Source organism: Arachis duranensis, chromosome 5, assembly GCF_000817695.3.
Source record: "Arachis duranensis cultivar V14167 chromosome 5, aradu.V14167.gnm2.J7QH, whole genome shotgun sequence".
NCBI lineage: Eukaryota > Viridiplantae > Streptophyta > Magnoliopsida > Fabales > Fabaceae > Arachis > Arachis duranensis.
Window position 1 is genome coordinate 96,257,208 of NC_029776.3, and position 18,135 is coordinate 96,275,342.

At 34.7% G+C, this 18,135-nt stretch overlaps 2 protein-coding genes across 6 annotated transcripts; both read left to right on the plus strand.

Moving 5' to 3' along the window:
* The first annotated feature begins 1,248 nt into the window (after nt 1-1,248).
* On the plus strand, nt 1,249-5,341 carry LOC107490569 (pentatricopeptide repeat-containing protein At1g20230-like). Its single transcript, XM_016111339.3, is given in 4 exon segments — nt 1,249-1,321; nt 1,718-1,786; nt 2,395-4,221; nt 4,223-5,341. Coding segments are annotated over 2 exon segments (2,172 nt in total). The 5' UTR covers nt 1,249-1,321; nt 1,718-1,786; nt 2,395-2,656; the 3' UTR covers nt 4,830-5,341.
* Nucleotides 1,292-16,160, plus strand: LOC107490568 (probable cyclic nucleotide-gated ion channel 20, chloroplastic). Of its 5 annotated transcripts, XM_021143264.2 has the most exons (15): nt 1,300-1,321; nt 1,718-1,786; nt 5,878-5,985; nt 7,667-8,169; nt 8,932-9,123; nt 9,322-9,420; nt 9,725-9,862; nt 10,117-10,359; nt 10,757-11,014; nt 11,364-11,509; nt 12,194-12,271; nt 12,661-12,790; nt 13,245-13,488; nt 13,615-13,777; nt 15,914-16,160. In XM_021143264.2, exons 3-15 carry the CDS (start codon nt 5,946-5,948, stop codon nt 16,032-16,034), a joined length of 2,355 nt encoding a protein of 784 aa, XP_020998923.1. In that variant the 5' UTR covers nt 1,300-1,321; nt 1,718-1,786; nt 5,878-5,945; the 3' UTR covers nt 16,035-16,160. The 5 variants fall into 5 exon arrangements, with proteins under 5 accessions (XP_015966822.1, XP_020998923.1, XP_020998924.1 ...); XM_016111336.3 differs by lacking the exon at nt 5,878-5,985 and having other exon boundaries at nt 1,292-1,321; XM_021143265.2 differs by lacking the exons at nt 1,300-1,321; nt 1,718-1,786 and adding an exon at nt 5,430-5,570.
* The last annotated feature ends 1,975 nt before the right edge of the window (nt 16,161-18,135 follow it).

Genomic DNA, 18,135 nt, shown 5'->3' on the forward strand with positions numbered 1-18,135 from the left:
TCAGGAACTTTAACTCCCCGGATTCTTCCATAGGCATACATATTATACTTGAGCTTGAAGTTTGACTCCATGGAATATTATTAAACTTGGAGTTTGATCTTCATCGTTATTTTTTTTATTTCTGTTGTTGTTAGTATATTTTTTTCCTTTTTCTCTTTCTATTAATTTTGCAATATTATGTATCTTTTTTCTTTGTTTGATTTTTTCCTCTAAAGAAGAATTGTGAGAATATGAAATAAGAAGATGAAGAAGAAGAAGCAGCAAAAGATGAGAAGGAAGAAGAAGAAGAATTTTGAATTATGCAGAATTTATCAGTACACATATATCGAAAATTATTAAATAATACACTCAAATGTCTTCATATTACACCCAAATTTGTTATAAATATATAAAAAAATATTTTCTCTAATGCTGTATTTTTTTCTTTTTTTTCGTAACAAGAGAAAAATAACGAAAAAGAAGAAAAACATGCAACAAGAAGAAAAAAAACGTACAATAACTACATAAAAAAATATATACACGTATTAATATAAATGACTTGCATAGACTTATATAGAAGAACGATAATACTTTCCTAAAATGGTAAGAGAATGAATTAGTTTTCCAATAATGATTACTCTTGAATTAAATTTCTTTCTTAATACTTAAAGAAGAGCAACTTGCGAAGCTTTGATCCTTCGATCCGTCGTGGTAGACGATGCTCTTTGCAACTGTCTCTCAAGCCCAATGTTTTGAAAACCGATTTAAACCTATCGATCGAACCGATTAAATTGCAAACTGATGAGAATTACGGTTTAATTATATCCCAAAACCAAAAGAAGTGAAACCGTTGTTGAACCGGTAAATCGGTCGGTAACCGATCAGTCGAACCGAACCGGGACCCGGCCGGTTTTTTACTTTGCCCAAAAACGCTCAAAACACAGCCGTTTAGCATTCAGTAATCCCACCCCAGCACCAAGCCCCAAGCCCCAGTTACCAACCCTCACTCGCTCCAACTCTCCAAGGGGCGCAGCACACCCTCCCTCGTTCCTCCCATCACCCTCGAGCAGGCCGTTCCTCTCATCGCCGGCGAGCTCAGTCCCTCCCCCTCGTTCAGCCGCCGGACTGCTCCTGACGCCGTCGCCGGTTGGAGCTTCGAAGCTCACTCGGTCCCTCACTCAGCTAACGTCTCAGACTCTCAGCAGTGGAAGCATAGTCGCCGGGCTCGCCTCCTGTCTCCGTCGCGAAGCTCTGTTCCACCGTCGCCGGCGCCATCTCTGTTCCTGCCTCCGTCGCCAGCTCTCCGTTTCCAGCGCCATCATCCTTCTTTGCATTTGAAACTGTAATGGAGCCTCAATTTGATTCTGAGTCTGATTTGTTTTTTCTTCTGAACTTTTTTATTCTGATTGTTGGTTTGATTCTGATTTATTTTTATTCTTCCGTCATCCTCTCCATTGTTGATTCTGATTTGTTCTTTGGTTGGGTTGTTCTGGATTCTTTGGTTGGATTGTTAATTCTATTTTTTTTAATTTGAATTTTTTGTTCTGTTTTTTTTTTATTAATTCTGGTTTAGGATTGATTCTATGCTTTTGACTTCTTCAATGATTTTTTTTTTTAAATTTATTTATTCTGTAGCTGATTTATTTCTTTAATTCTGGTTTTGCTTCCGCTGCTCCTGCTGTCGTCGTGGTGGCCGACGCCTCTCTTGCGGTTTTGCCTCTGCTGTTCTGATTCTCAGTCGTGGCAACTCTCCAGTCATCTTTGCTGCTCTCTTCCGCTACCTGCGCCGCTATACTCTACTTCACTGGTGTGTTCCGCCTCTCTTCTCTGCGAACTGCCTCTGAATCTTTTGTTTTTTCGCACTTAGTTGTTAATTTTTATTGTTGATCAATGTGGTGGCGGGGTGTTGTTGTTGCTATATACGTGTATTGTTGCTGCTACTGAAATTTTGCAACGTTTGCTGCTGCACTCCTTAGGTCAAGAATTATTGTGGTTTTTCCCCCAAATAATTCACACGTGAAGTAGAGAATACATATATCATAATTGGAATTCGTCGCTTTGTCTCTTAAAATCAGAAAGATAGCTGTAATTTAATTTGATCCATTTAGTATTCGAGAATCATGTTTCGTGAGATGTTCTTCTTGTGATATCCATTTATCACTTTTTGGATTGGGCAAACGCGAAGCAGAAGCCATTTCACTTTATGTTAGTTTGGTACTTGATGTTATTTTAGAAGCAGAAGCCATTTCGGAGTGAAATCAGTTTTACATCTTATTAGTTTGGTGCTTGTTGAGTTAGCCAGATTGGTAGAAAAATCTTCATCAAAAGCTATAATTAATTAATTATATTTTAGGATGTATATTTATAATTTATTTATTATTTTATTCTAAAACGATTTTTTTGGTTGAATCACAGTTAGACTGGTTGGATCAATGAACTAGTAAATCAGTGACTAGAATGGTTCGATGACTGGTTCGGTTCTCAGAACTTTGCTCAAACCTCTTCGCATCTTATAGCAGAGTACGCTAAACAAGCTATGCAATAGCAACAATAAACCTTCAATCATGTCCGCACCAAAAACCCCAATCCCACTTAGTCTTCCTCCTTCCCACCCATCGCAACACTAACAACAACAGTTAAACATAACCCCAACAAAGAGATTTTTTTATGCCCTCCCATGTTCAACGGAATCTACAACATAATATCGCAATGCCTGAGTTCCAGCACCATTACCCTTTCCCACGCGCGTCAAGCCCACGCGCACATTCTCAAGCTCGACCTCTACGGCGACACCTACATCGCCACAAGGCTTCTCTCTCACTACGCCAATAATCTCTGCTTTTCACAAGTCACAAACCTCGTACTCCATTTCTTCCCCAATCCAACCCTCCCTTCCTTCACCACCATCATCAATGCCTTCGCCAGGTCCCACCAATACGACGCCGTTCTCCGCCTCTTCTCCCTCATGGGTCATAAGGGTCTTGCCCCTGATGGGTTCCTTCTCCCGAGTGCAATCAAAGCCTGTGCTGCGTTGCAAGCCTTGAAGCCCGGGCTGCAGTTTCATGGGTATGCTTTTGCGTCTGGTTATGCCTTGGATTCAATTTTGGCGTCTTCTCTGGTGCATATGTATCTGAAGTGTGATAGTATTGGGGATGCGCATCGACTGTTTGATGAAATGCCTGAGAGGGATGTTGTCGTTTGGAGCGCGATGATCGCGGGTTACTCGCGACGTGGGATGGTTGAGAGGGCCAAGGAGATGTTTAGTGAGATGATGAGTGAGGGGGTGGAGCCCAATTTGGTATCGTGGAATGGGATGCTTGCTGGGTTCAGCAATGCAGGGTGGCATGTTGAGGCTGTGGAGTTGTTCAAGACAGTGCTGAGCGAAGGTTTTTTGCCTGATGGGTCAACCGTATCATGTGTGCTTCCTGCTTTGGGGCAGTTGGAGGATGGAGTGGCTGCGAAACAGGTTCATGGTTATGTGATCAAACAGGGATTGGGATTGGATAGGTTTGTGGTAAGTGCGCTGCTTGATATATATGGGAAGTGCGGATGCACACATGAGATGTTGCAGTTGTTTGATGAGGTCGATCAGAGGGAAGTTGGTTCTTTGAATGCTTTTCTAAATGGGTTGTCGCGAAATGGTTTGATTGACACTGCATTGGAGGTGTTCAGGAAGTTCCTTGATGAAGGAGTTGAATTGAATGTTGTGACTTGGACCTCTATGATATCTAGCTGTGCGCAGAATGGGAAGGACATGGAAGCTTTGGAGCTTTTTAGAGAGATGCAGGCTCATGGAGTGGAGCCTAATGCTGTAACGATACCAAGCTTGATTCCTGCATGTGGAAATATTTCAGCATTGAAGCATGGGAAGCAAACCCATTGCTTTTCTCTCAGGAAGGGGATATTTGATGATGTTTATGTAGGTAGTGCATTGATAGATATGTATGCGAAGTGTGGAAGAATCCAGTTATCTCGGCTTTGTTTTGATAAAATGTTGGATCCAAATTTGGTTTCTTGGAATGCAGTAATGAAAGGATATGCAATGCATGGGAAGGCTAAGGAAACAATAGAGATGTTTCGAATGATGCAAGAGAGTGGCATGGAGCCTGATGAGATTTCCTACACGTGTGTGTTATACGCATGCGCCCAAAATGGCTTAACTGAAGAAGGGTGGCAATATTTCAATAGCCTGTCAAAAGAACATGCCATTGAAACTAAAACAGAACACTATGCTTGCATGGTTCTGGGGAGCCTTACTAAGTTCCTGTAGAGTTCACCATAATTTGAGTTTAGGCGAGATTGCTGCAGAAAAGCTTTTCCTGTTAGAACCCGATAACCCGGGGAACTACATTCTTCTGTCCAACATCTATGCTTCAAAGGGCATGTGGGATGAAGTAGACAGAATTCGTGATGTGATGAAGAGTAAGGGTTTGAGGAAAAATCCTGGCTACAGTTGGATTGAGATTGGAAACAAAGTACACATGCTTGTTGCTGGTGACAAGTCGCATCCACAAATGCAAGAGATATTGGAGAAATTGGAAAAGTTGAGTGTTGAGATGAAGAAATGTGGTCACCTTCCTAAGACTGGACTTGTGCTGCACGATGTGGAGGAACAAGAGAAGGAGCAGATATTGTGTGGGCACAGTGAGAAGTTGGCAGTAGTATTAGGACTACTCAACACGAGTCCGGGGCAGCCTCTTCAAGTGATTAAGAACCTGAGAATCTGCAGTGACTGCCATGCCGCTATAAAATTTATTAGCAGTTTGGAAGGGAGAGAAATTTTTGTGAGAGACACAAATCGTTTTCACCATTTCAAGGATGGTGTTTGCTCTTGTGGAGATTATTGGTAATTTCTCATGAACTTCATTTCTAGGGACATCTGGTTTCTGCCAAACACAGAATACACTAATCAAGATTATTTGTATACATTTGATGCAATGGAGTTGTCAAGTTGAGAGCAATGGATGTGCATTGTCATTTTAGCAATTGGCAGTTAGATTATAGTTAGCTGTCCCCAGTGGGTCTCAGTTTGACAAATAAACATTTCTGTTCAGTCCCTTGTTTCCTGTAACGGAGATCTTCTGTCAGCCGCATGATCTAGATTATACTGAAAGGCGATGGTGGTCCATATCAGCAGATTTTCCTTTTTAGTTCTGTCCATGTTGTTGGCAGATGCATGATTTAGCATCAATTAGGAAATTTAAAGACATAAATTCGAGATATTGTTCCTCACAAGCTAGCCTTCACAGCCTCCAGTATTTTTTGTGGAGCTGACCATGTGTTTCATCTGTTATAAATAACATTAGTGTCAACTTGGGATAGAATTTTATTACTATAAATCCTACTTTTATTTTTGAATTCATCTGGGTATGATGATGACACTGCATTCTGATCTCTATATTTTATGAAGTCAACAGCATCTTTTTTGTTTCTGCTGAATGAAATTGTGTATTCTGGGCATGGGAATGCTGTTTTCTGCTCGTCTTTAGAAGGCATTTCATTGCACAAGTTCGTGATACTCAGCCCCGCTCAAGCTATAAAGTCCCCTAACCGCATGATTGTATGGTTTAAACATCAAATTAATATATAAGGTATCTATGATATTTAATACAACATTCATTTATTTCTTATTTTAATGTTATCCTTGGTGATCTTGATAGTGAAACTGTATTTGCGCAGCCTGATATAATACTATCTTGATCAATCTATTTTCAGCCAATGGCTTGAAATTGTGATTTGTTCTAATGATTTGTTGTACTCAGGTAAGTATAAAACTTCTGTCAATATTTGTTGTGGTTTGGAGGGCTTCTTGGACTCCTGCAAGAACTCTTGAGTAAATGTGAGTAATGTCTCGTGAAAAAGAACTTAATGCCATTGTCTATTGCATGATTGGTGCAGATAAACATTATTGAAGGAGCATCAAACATTATTGTGGTTTATGTCTGTATAAATGGCTGATACCTTGAATGAGCAACAACAGTTTATCAACAGTTGAACCAGACCAAGGTAAACTGGAGCGACCAAGCAAACCAGACCGGATTTGGTTACTTCCAATCTGGACCGAATCGGCCCACACTACACCAAACCAAACTGAACTACGCCAAACTCAAATTAGACTAAACTAAATCAAATCAAATTATACCTGACCAAATAGAAGTGGAAAGTGCTAAAGAGGAACCTTAGAAAACCGAATTAGACCATTTTTTATTTTATTTTTCAAACAATTTTAAGCCTAATTAATAATAAAATATTATTACAAACAGTTATACTTTTAAAGTAAGAGTATTTTGAAAAATACATTTCTAATCCATCGGTGGGTTTGATTTGTATTTTTATTTTCAATTTTCTTTGTTTTTAGAATTTTGTAGATTTAATTTTTGATATCTTAATATGCAAATAGTCAAAGTGGATTATTATAAATAAAAGTATACTATAAGTCTATAACATATATAACAAATTTTCTTTGTTAGGACTTATTTGCCAGTAAGGAAAATGATACTAAGACAATAGCGGTGGCCGTGTCAACTCTCACAGTAATGAAATTCAGTAAGAATTTCCTGTGATTGAAGCATGTTATTGACATATTGACTAATTTTCACATATTGAAACATTTGAAGTCAAAGCCCTACATTATTTCTACGTAGCTTAGGACAAACAGAACTCAACTTCTTTTAATTCCAAACCAAACTAGAGGTTGTCACTTGTCAGCATAACATAACAACGTGTGCAAAGGTGCAAACTTGTGGAATGGGGCAAACAGGAAATTGCATGGGAAACACACCCACAACACATAACACACATAGATCACAAAACAATGACTCTAAGCTCCAATCTTTCTCTCTCTATGTTTCCCGTTCACACTGCCGTTTCTTCAAAGTCCTTACTTTTTACCCAGTCAGCACATTTATTCACAATTCTCCTCTATATATTTATCTTGAAGAGGAAATGGTTGATTGGTATCAGGGTTAGAATAGATAGTGGAGTTCTTTTCTTTCAGTTCTTTTGACAAACAGGTGTTTACTCTCTCTTATTCCACTTTTGTTTGTTTGTTTTCTTAATTTGGTGTGCTTTCTTTTATTGATTTGCTGGTTATCTTTTTCTTGCTTTTAGTCAATCTTAGTAAATTATGCTTGGACTCTTTTTCATTACGGCAATTACCATTTTCAAGGAGTAGTGAAAATTAACATGTGTTTAACGGTTTAAGTTCCTTGTTATGGTTTATTCTTGGTTGGAGAGAAATTAAGTATAGTGCTATTACCACCTCCTTTAATGTTTTCCATTGGCTGCATTGCATTGAGATGAATCTGAATAAAAGATGTTGATCTCAGCAATATATAATTCATTTTAAGATATTGCAGACTGTATATTTCAAAAGAATTAGAAGAAAATACCTTAACCAATGAATAATGAACAGTTGCCTAAGATCAGCTGATGCTCTTTTTCTTTTCCTTTTTCTTTTGTTTAAATAAACCGCTGTGTTATGTTTTTGTATAACGGGCCTGAAAATTCCAATCAGTCTAATAATTATCAGGAGTATAACTGTATAAGCATAGCTTTCTCACATATGATCTCTGGATTCCTGTCTTGCCACCTTGGACATCTTGTTTCCTGTTATTTATTCATTGTTTTGTGAATATATTAAATTAACTTTGACTTAGGAATAATTGTTATTTTGTTAATACTGCAGAGTTGTCAAGAGACATGGCTAGTTCCGGAAAAGATGAGGAACCAATGCTGTCAGACACTCATCTAAAGCAATCAAATGAACCTGTTAATTCTAAATTCCAAAATCCTGCACCTAGGACACGTAGCATATCAATTTCTATTCCCATGTTCTCGATGGAACCACGCGAAAGAGTAAGTGATATTAGGGGACACACAGGTCCCCTACGGAGTCAGAGAAAAATCCCACTTGATCAGATGAGTGGTCCATTGTATGTTTCCAATAAATCTGGAGCTCTCTTCCGGGCAGGGAAGCAACCAGCAGAAACCAAGACAGAAAACTTTCCTTCGTTTAGTGTCGGCATGGCTGAAAGTGATTTGCAAAACAACTATAATGGTAAAAATGAACATTTAGCAAAGTCTGGTCAACTGGGAATGTGCAATGATCCATATTGCACGACTTGCCCGACTTACTTCAAGGCCACTCAACAAAGGAATTCAAAAGCTTCGGGTATATTCAGTCCGAAGGTACTTTCTTCCTAAATAGACTATCCTTTCTTTCATGTTAAGAGATTTAGATGTTAATGATGGCACACTATTAGCTCGATCCTTATAGCCAAACCCACCAAATGGAACAAGGCTTAATTGTAGACTTGTAGCTATATATTTTAAGGTTGCATTAGATTACAGTTACACTATGCACTCAGGTTCTTATGTTATTGATATGTTGCTAATTTTATTCCAGATGTGTGCTGTAATGTCTGGTTCTAAGAAAACTTATGATTTGATATGCTTATTTTCCCTTTCCCATGGTTTTATATATATAACAAATAATTATTTCACTTCTAGTTGTATCTATGTTTGGTTGTTATGGTTATTTTCATCAAGTATTTTGTTAGTGTTTTAAGTAATCTAACAAGAATTATGAAACATGGAGTTGTCCTGTGGTGGATAATAGGGATAAAGATAGCAAGGCCTAATGATAGAGCAGCATAGCAGACAACATAATTATAAGAAAATGATCCTTATCTGTGCACAACTAGATTCCATGAAAATTTGCATGGCTTAGTAATTCTACTAAGCTTTATTGTGCTATTATAGGCAATATTCTTTAAATTTTAAAATATTCTATTCTACCTTTTTGTGGAAATTTAACCTGTGAATTGTTTCGACGATATTAGCACCTTTTTAACTACACAAAAGAAAAAGAAAAAAATAAGCCTTTTCTCACTAGGTGAAACAATAACTCCTATTACTGAACTAATTTTGTTGAACTTTGGATGTTTTCAGTTTCACAATTCCCTTTATGGGGATGCCAAGTGTTGGGCAAGAAGACTTTCTGCTTTCTTGATTCCTTATGTACCTCGGGTTATGAATCCTCATACAAAACTTGTTCAACAATGGAATAAGTTTTTTGCAATTTGTTGCTTGTTGGCAATTTTTGTGGATCCATTATTTTTCTTTTTGCTCTCTGTGCAGAAGGTATGATTTCCCCACCTGTTGTTTAGATTCAAAGATTTTAATGTTTTGTGGTTCACTTAAACAATCTCTTATCACTTCATTACGAATAAACACCTTTATGTGCTAGGATAGTTCCAAAGCAAGGCATTACTTTGTTTTATAGAATCTCTCAAATTCCCAGAACTCTTAAATTTTTTTTTTTCTGCTTGTTTTGTGTAGGAACATAAATGTATTGTTATGAACACACCAATGACAACTTTGCTTGTTTTTCTTAGAAGCATGAACGATTTTGTATACCTCATAAACATTATTCTTCAGGTAACTTTCAGAAATTTCAGCTGATTGTTTATTCCTTGTGCACTATTTTTCATACATTAACGATGGTCACTTTGAGACATATATTTGAGCTCCTAAGTGTTTATTTGTGTGGGCACTAGAAAGTAATCTCATTGAATAAATACAAAATTTTAATAAATTTTACTGTTAACGCTAGGCTTCAAAAATGATAATATTTTTGGTGAATCAATGAATTTTTTATTTGTTCGGTTGGCAGGCTAGGTTGGTACTCTTCTGTGATGCAGCAAAGCATAACTAACATTTCAATTTTTTTTTCTTTTCCCAGTTTCGGTTGGCTTATGTAGCTCCGGAGTCTAGGGTGGTTGGTGCTGGGGAATTAGTTGACCATCCTAAGAAAATTGCTCTTCATTACCTTCAAACATATTTTTTTCTTGACTTATTAGTTGTAATTCCACTTCCTCAGGTAAACATCATCCATCCCTCTTTCTTACTTATTTCAGTTTTGGTATCTCATACTCCAAATGATCAATATTCGATGTATATATATCAAGTAAATTGTTATATTTGATTGTTCAAGATTTTAAACTTCTATGTCAAGTAAATTTAGATGAATAATAGGTTCTGTGTATTTCTTTCTAAGCTGATTGTGGTTCTATTTCATATTATATATGCATTTCGACTTCCTTGTTATGATATAACTCAGTGGAATATTTACAGATAATCATATTGTTTGTAATACCACAAAACTTGGGATCATCAGGAGCAAATTATGCAAAGAATCTTTTGCGAGCTGTTATCCTTGTTCAGTATATTCCCAGATTGTGTAGGTTTCTACCAATGCTAATTTCTCCAACCGGATTCATATTTGAGTCAGCATGGGCAAATTTCTTTATAAATCTTCTCACCTTTATGCTCTCTGGTCATGTTGTTGGGTCATGGTGGTACCTCTTTGCTTTGCAGGTATGTGTAGGTCTTTCGCCAAAGAACTCTTGTAGTTTCTTTTTCAATGACTACAGTTTTGGTTTCAGATTATTTTTTTATTTATTTACTTTTATGTACACCTTACAAATTCATTTTTTAATAAACAATAAAACAAAAGGGAGACAAACAATACATCATTTTTTTCTCTTTTTCCCCCCAAAGCAATGCATATATTAAGGATTCATGATAAAATCATATCATGCTTATGACAACAGAAGAAAAGAAGTAATGCTTAGATTGCAGACTTTTGATTTGGTATCCTTGATATTATGCATTATTGTTTGCATGGATTCAAGTTATGTCCAAGCTGTGTCAAATAATTGAACTATATATATATATATATATTTTACTTTCTTTTCCCTTGTTTCTTTTCCAGAGGGTTAATCAATGTTTACGAGATGCCTGCAAGAAATCTGATATTCTTGAATGCAACAGATTCATTGACTGTGGTCATGAACATGCTGAAAAATATCGAAATAAAATGAATTGGAAGTATTGGATGAATGACACTAATTCATCAGCTTGTTTTACCGAAGATGGTTTTCCTTACGGGATTTATCTTAAAGGTGTCAACCTTACTGCAGAACATAATGTGATCACTAGATATGTATATTCATCGTTTTGGGGATTCCAGGTAGATCTTTCATTTCTTTTCTCAATATTAATTGTGTCTAATGAGTGAAGCAAGCTAAGGTGCATAATTCACAACTAAAATAGAGGAAAAACAAGTTACAATATCATGGGCGATCAACAAGCAAGATATAAATTTCAGAAATTCTAAATTTGAAGATGATGACATTCGAAGTGTGTAATACTTTGTTACGAACATCTGGAGCAAATGAAACATTTTAGAACCTGAAATTCCCAAAGATTGTTCAGTGTCCTGTAGGAACAATATTGTGCTTAGGATAGTACGTGCATGCCAATTCAATATTTATTTCTTAATGAAACTCAACGAATGCTACATCTATTTCATTTTGCAGCAAATTAGTACTCTGGCTGGCAATTTGACCCCAAGCTACTTTGTTTGGGAAGTCCTTTTCACCATGGCCATCATAGGATTGGGACTCTTGCTTTTTGCTCTTCTCATTGGAAACATACAAAACTTTCTTCAGGCTCTGGGACGCAGGTAGATTGTCTTGCTTGTATTCAATGCCTCAAAAGTCAACATGTTGAGTGACTAAGAAGTACTGTTTGAGAGCAGTGTTCTTTAATTTCCATTCTCACTAAATTAATTAGTGATTTAAGATTCCCTTAAGCATTAGTTAAGAAAATTATGTGATGTTCGAGCTTGAAGAATGAAGGATATATCAGGGGAATAGGATTGCACTTCTCGTTGCTGTATATTAATTAGAAAGAACCCTGAAAGGTTTTATACCTTTAGAATTATGGCTATCTATGTTTTCATATTTAACTATCAATTATGCTAGCTTAGCGGTACATTAGCAAAATAACTAAATAAAAATGCAACTTAGCAGAACTCAGCAAGGTCAGTTATTTGAATGAATGCTAAAATCTTGTTTTAGTGAATAGTAATTGAACTGTATCTGTAAGTCTTATTCTTTGACACCTGAAATGTTTATAATTGTGGTGGATCAATGTGAATAAATGCAAAACTCTTGTCCTAGCTTAAAATTCCCTAGAATGATTCTTACTGATTCTTATAATCTATATCCTGGTATGTTGTTTGACAGCTTTCCTGTCTTATATATGGCATACCAAAAATATGTCTGGTCTTGTTTTTTTAGTTTTAGTTTTGATAGTTGTGTTTGTAACCATATATGTAAACTCATTTCCTTCCTTTCTTTTAAAGGAGGCTAGAAATGTCACTTAGGCGACGTGATGTGGAGCAGTGGATGAGTCATCGACGCTTAGCAGAAGACTTGAAAAGGTAACTATTTTTCTTCATTTAGTATTTGTAGCTAAATTGATTAAATTTGCCCACTAGTTCATTGTCCATTCTTCACAGAACATCATTTATTGGAAATTTATGTATTAACTTTGTGAACAAGTTCTTGGTGACATATACAAAATGTTTACATGATATGATTCTTTGCAAGGAACCAAATTATTCCATTGCTCATGGACAAATTAAAACATATGAGAAGCAAATCATGGTACTGTATTGTAGGTTGTTGAAAAAAAACAAAAAGAAAGAAGGGAAGATGTGTCTATCATATCTGTTTTGTTCATATAGACATTATAATCATGGATTTTGTGGATGATATAACACAAGTTTTAAGGAATCCAATCCACTTACATGCCTGGCCTATGTTGTAGGAGAGTGCGACAAGCTGAACGTTACAACTGGGCTGCAACAAGAGGAGTGAATGAAGAAGTGCTTCTAGAAAATTTGCCTGAAGACCTTCAGCGGGACATTAGACGCCATCTCTTTAAATTTGTAAAGAAAGTGAGTAGGCCTTTTTACCAATGTGCCACATTTTCCGAAACTTACTACCAAAATGCTATTCTTCTGAAACTAATTACCATATTCCACTTTTTCTATATTACTATAATCAATCGTAATTAAAAATGAAATAACAAATCAGTTCTCACCTTAGCAAATGGGTGGACATTTGGGTAATTAGTTTTAAAAGCGTGACATTTTGATAATAAGTTCCGAAAAAATGGTACATTTGGAAAAAAAGCCAAGTGAGTACATAGGTACACCCTACAATTCAACCCATGCAGCGTAAAGTTAGACAGTACAACTAAAAATGTTACTTAAGGCTATTTTGAAGTCAATGCTCATGAAGTTGAATCTATTGCATCAAAGGTCTTTGGATTAACGAACTAAGTTTGGAGGCAATGATGATTTGATTCTAATGTTTATGTCTTATCATCTTGTGGTGTATACAATGCAGGTTAGAATTTTTGCCTTGATGGACGAGCCTATCTTGGATGCCATCTGCGAAAGACTACGACAAAAAACGTACATCAAAGGAAGCATAGTTTTGTACAGTGGCGGTTTGGTAGAGAAGATAGTTTTTATCGTGCGTGGGAAATTGGAGAGCATAGGCGAAGACGGAAATGTATCTTTATCTGAAGGCGATGCTTGCGGCGAAGAACTTTTGACTTGGTGTCTTGAGCATACTTCAGCAAACAGAGGTAACATTTTGCGTTTCCTTGCAATACTTGATGCACAAGGAAAGTACCTAATTCATGTTTTCATAGCATGCTGTACTTAAAAAAAATAGTTATCATTTATCAATACCAGCTTTGTTTCTTTTGCAGATGGCAAAAAAGTAAAAATCCCAAGACAGAGGTTAGTTAGCAATAGAACAGTTACTTGCTTAACAAATGTGGAGGCTTTTTCTCTCACTGCGGCAGACCTTGAAGAAGTTACAAGCCTTTATGCACGATTCTTGAGGAGTCCGCGTGTTCATGGAGCCATTAGGTTAGGTTATCCTTTATTCTTACGCCTGTTTCTTATTTTTTTAAAAGTAGAGTGACAAATAAATTCTTAATAATTTACAATAAAGATTGACTAATAAAATTTTTTAAGATAATAGATGTAGTTATCTTTAAATTAGTTCCTATGATTAAAATAAAGGGTCTTAATTTATTCACGTTTATTATCCTGGATAATTTTATTACTATTTTTTCTTTAAAAACTAATATGTCCGAAATATAAATTTTCAGAGTTTATTTGTCACTTTACTTTTTTGTTTTTCAATAAGAAAAATTCTTCCATGGTCCAAAAGAACATTATGGATCAATTCAATTGTTAAAAAAAATTGAGGGAGTAAAGTGTGATTTCTAACTCTTCATTGCTCTCTTTCTTATGTTTTTTTTGTCTCACTTATAAAATTAATTAATGGTGAGAGATCGCACCTTACTCTCTCAATTTTTACAAAAAGTTGAGAAGATCCATTTCCTTAAATGTGTGCTCTAAGTTCATCCATGAGCACTGGTTTTTGTTTAAAATGTTAAAAATTATATTAAAATTAAAGAATGACTGATAGTGCATCCTATATGATTCTCACATGCCATTCTATCTAGTTTGTTTATGCACCGAGTGATTAGTGAATCAGAGTTGGTCTTTTCAACAGTAGAAACTAGAAAGCATGTCTCCTATAATGGGTGCATCATTTCATTTTTTTCAAATTGAGGGATTAAAGTTTAATCTTTAATTTTTTATTTTTTTTATATTTTTTTAGAGAAAATAACAAATAGGCATAGTTATCAAAATCGAACTGGTGATCGAATTGGTCAAGTTAATGAGTTACTGGGTTACTGGTTCAACCGGTAGATTACTGGTCGAACCGGTTAACCCGGTCACTAGTCAAGCTACTAGGTCACTAGATCATTGCTCACGTACAGTTGTTTTTATGTGAAATTAATATTTAAAAATCGTTAGATGATTTGACAAGTTTGACTAAATTATCATTTAACGATTTTCAATTATCAACTTCATATGAAGACAAATGTATGTGAGTCTTTACTTATTATTATATACTATAAATATTTGTTGAAAAAATAATATTAATAGATATCGTATAATCATGAAAAAATAAATAAATTGTGATTAATAAAATTTATTTATTTATTTTTTTAATTTGTATTAAATATAAAATTATAGTTAAATAAAATATAAATTATTTAAAAATGAGTGACATTAAAATGAAAATAAATTGAATATAAGTAAACTAAAACTTGTACAAATATTAACATTGCAGCCTGGTGGTCATGCTAGCATCTCTACTATCTTTAGAAAAGGGGTTCGAACTCCAGTCAGGTTCTCCTTCAATTGCGCCCGAGCGGTTCGGTTGAACCGATGCTCATCGGGTTTGACCGGTTTTTGTCGGTTTAGTACGGGTTTGACCAGTTCGTTCCAGTTCCCTACCTTAAGCGGTTAGATGTTTGGACTGGACCGGTGTTAGGTCTGGTTCACCGATTTTTCGGTTGAACCGGCCGGTCCGGTCCGGTTTTGCTAACAGTGCAAATAGGTCATTGACCTTTTGATCCACATTTAAATTCTTGAGGATTTGAAAATACATTTAAGTTCTTGACATTTTCAAAACCTAGACATATTAATCCCTCATATTAACTTGGGTCTATCAGACTCAACGAAAAAATCAAACGTGACTCTCGTTATACTGACCTGATTAATATGGATGCACACGTGAGAAAATTTTTAAAATTGAACAAATTAGACTCAAAGATCGATATGTTTAGATTTTGAAGAGGTCAGAGACTTAAATGTATTTTTAAATCCTCGGAGACTTAAATGTCTACAGACCAAAAATTTAGGGATCGATTTGTCTTTTTCTTTCTTTTTTTTTTAAATATAATATGAGAAATTACACTTTATCCTGTCAAGTGAAAAATACGATGAAAATTCAAATACAATCAATTTCATATACAATTAATAATTGAGAGCCTTTAGACGATAATTTAATCAAATCAGTCAAATCATTTAATATTTCTTAACTATTACCTGAATTTTCACCGAAAGATACACGTGATGTCTGTCTTTGCTTCTTTAAATTCTTAACTGACGGCATACTTTTGATTCGTCCACTAATTTTAGGTATGAATCACCTTATTGGAGATGCTTTGCAGCAACGCGCATTCAGGTTGCATGGAGGTACAGGAAGAAACGTCTTAGTAGAGCTGACACTTCACAATCATATGAAACATTATATACATAACTTTTAACAAAAATGCTCATTTATCTTAAAAATAAGTAACTAAACTAATCATTATGTATTTGTATATATTTATATATATTAATTCATATACTTTTTCAGCTAAATAGTTAATTAGTCACCGGATACTTAGACATGTTATAATAGAATAATCAAATTTACAATAAACGAATAATTGAACTTGTTTACAGTAATATAACAATAAAAGTTTGTAAGATATCAAACTTGTTTATAGTGATATAATAAAATTTTATAAGATATTAAATATCTATTTTTATACGGGGTAACTGATTAGTCAAGTTAATTTTTTTTTTTTTACAAAAATACTAGGTATTCACATTTTAAGTCTTTTTATAACCAAGTTTAATAAATTGTTTAAAAATAAAAACCAGTGCTACTTTTCTCTTTTCTTTAACAACTGTGGCTGCTTCTTCTTCTTACATTCCTTCCTTCTTTCTTCTTCAACTGCGATCGTTATTGTTATAGTTGCTGTCATCACAATTATTGTTGTTAATTTTCTTCTATTTTATTCTTCTTCTTGATGCTGTTGTTAATTTTTTTTCTCACCCTCTTTTATTATCATTATCATTGTTTTCATCATCTTCATCTTCTTCTTTTCTTATAAATGTTAAGAAACTAAAGCACAAAAATTTTGATGCACAATACATCAATTTTGATATATAGCACAAAAAGTTTGTAAGGACCATATGTCCAAAACATTGACATCCAATCAATAAAATACACATAACACATAAATTTGTGTGACAAGCACAAAAATCTTATTGTATAGTATAGAATTTATGTGCAGGATAAAATTTGTTGGAGGACTACATCCCTAAGACATTGATTCACCCAACTAACAAAAAATATTCGCAGTAAAAATATGTTATGTGTAAAAATATTTGTGCTACATCGATAAATTTGTGTTATGTGTAAAATTTTGTGTGTTCTATTTCGAAAATGTGTGTGCTATATCAATAAGTTTTTGTGTTCTCCAATAAAAATGTGTATGCTGCAAAAAGCACAAAAAAAAAGAGTACTAATATATGCACGCATTTTTTTCGTTAGACTTTGCACCAATTTAGTTAGACTTGATTACAAAAAGACTTGTACATATGGCATCACTTTTTTATGTGGTGATAATACTTTTTAAAAAATATTATTAAAATTAAAGTAATGCTCTTTTAATCAAGGTTGCGAGAACCGGACCGGTCAATGAACCGGTGAGGTTACTGGTTCAATGGTTCAATGGTTCGACCGGGGTTCAACCGGTTTAATTAAATATTAAATAAAATTATTAAAAAACCTAAAAATAATTTTAAATATATTAATTTAATAAAAAACCGTTAAAAAATCGTTAAAAAACCGGTCGGTTCGATCGGTTTACCGGTTAACCGGCCGGTTCGACCGGTTTTTTACCGGTTTTTGAGCTTACCCGGACCGGTTAACTGACCGGTTCCCGATTTTTCCGGTTGAACCGGCCGGTCCGGTCCGGTTTTCAGAACCATGCTTTTAATATTTAAAAACACTCGAATTTAAAAATAAAAGTAAGAGGGAGAGACTTATGATAATAGTTTTGAAATAATTAACCGTGACATAACCATAAACAGTGCTGTAAGAACCAAATTTGATTGACTGGTTTGATCGAAAAATTAGTAAATGGGATCTTTAACCGATCCAGTATAGTAATATGACCATTTAAAAATTAGAATCGGTGAGAACCGTTCAGAATTGGCGAGAACCAGTTAAAATCGGTAAAAGTCGATAGAAAATCGGTCCAATCGAACCACTTCATAAAAAATTCTACAATCGTTGAAAATGTAGCTTCAACCTGATCTCTTTGTTATTGTATGCCCCCTTGTCACTAAACTATGTTATTCTTTGTTATTTTTATGCTAACTATTAATTATATAATAAAAATATATAATAATTTTGTTAATATTATTTCAATTTTATATTCACTTATATTTAAATTAATTATATTTTTTATTATTCATAATTAAGATATCTGTTTTAAATTTTAATTTTAAATTTTTAGCTATTTTATATTTTTTATTTATATAAGACTAATTTTATTGTTTCATAAATTAATAAACCAGTAACT

Excerpts from the sequence above, each read along its gene's own strand:
- LOC107490568 (XM_021143264.2), top strand. The coding sequence starts at position 5,946 with ATGAGCAACAACAGTTTATCAACAGTTGAACCAGACCAAG. Across the intron at positions 11,510-12,193 it reads CTTCAGGCTCTGGGACGCAG|GAGGCTAGAAATGTCACTTA; the intron begins GTAGATTGTCTT and ends TTTCTTTTAAAG. Across the intron at positions 13,489-13,614 it reads GCATACTTCAGCAAACAGAG|ATGGCAAAAAAGTAAAAATC; the intron begins GTAACATTTTGC and ends TTTCTTTTGCAG.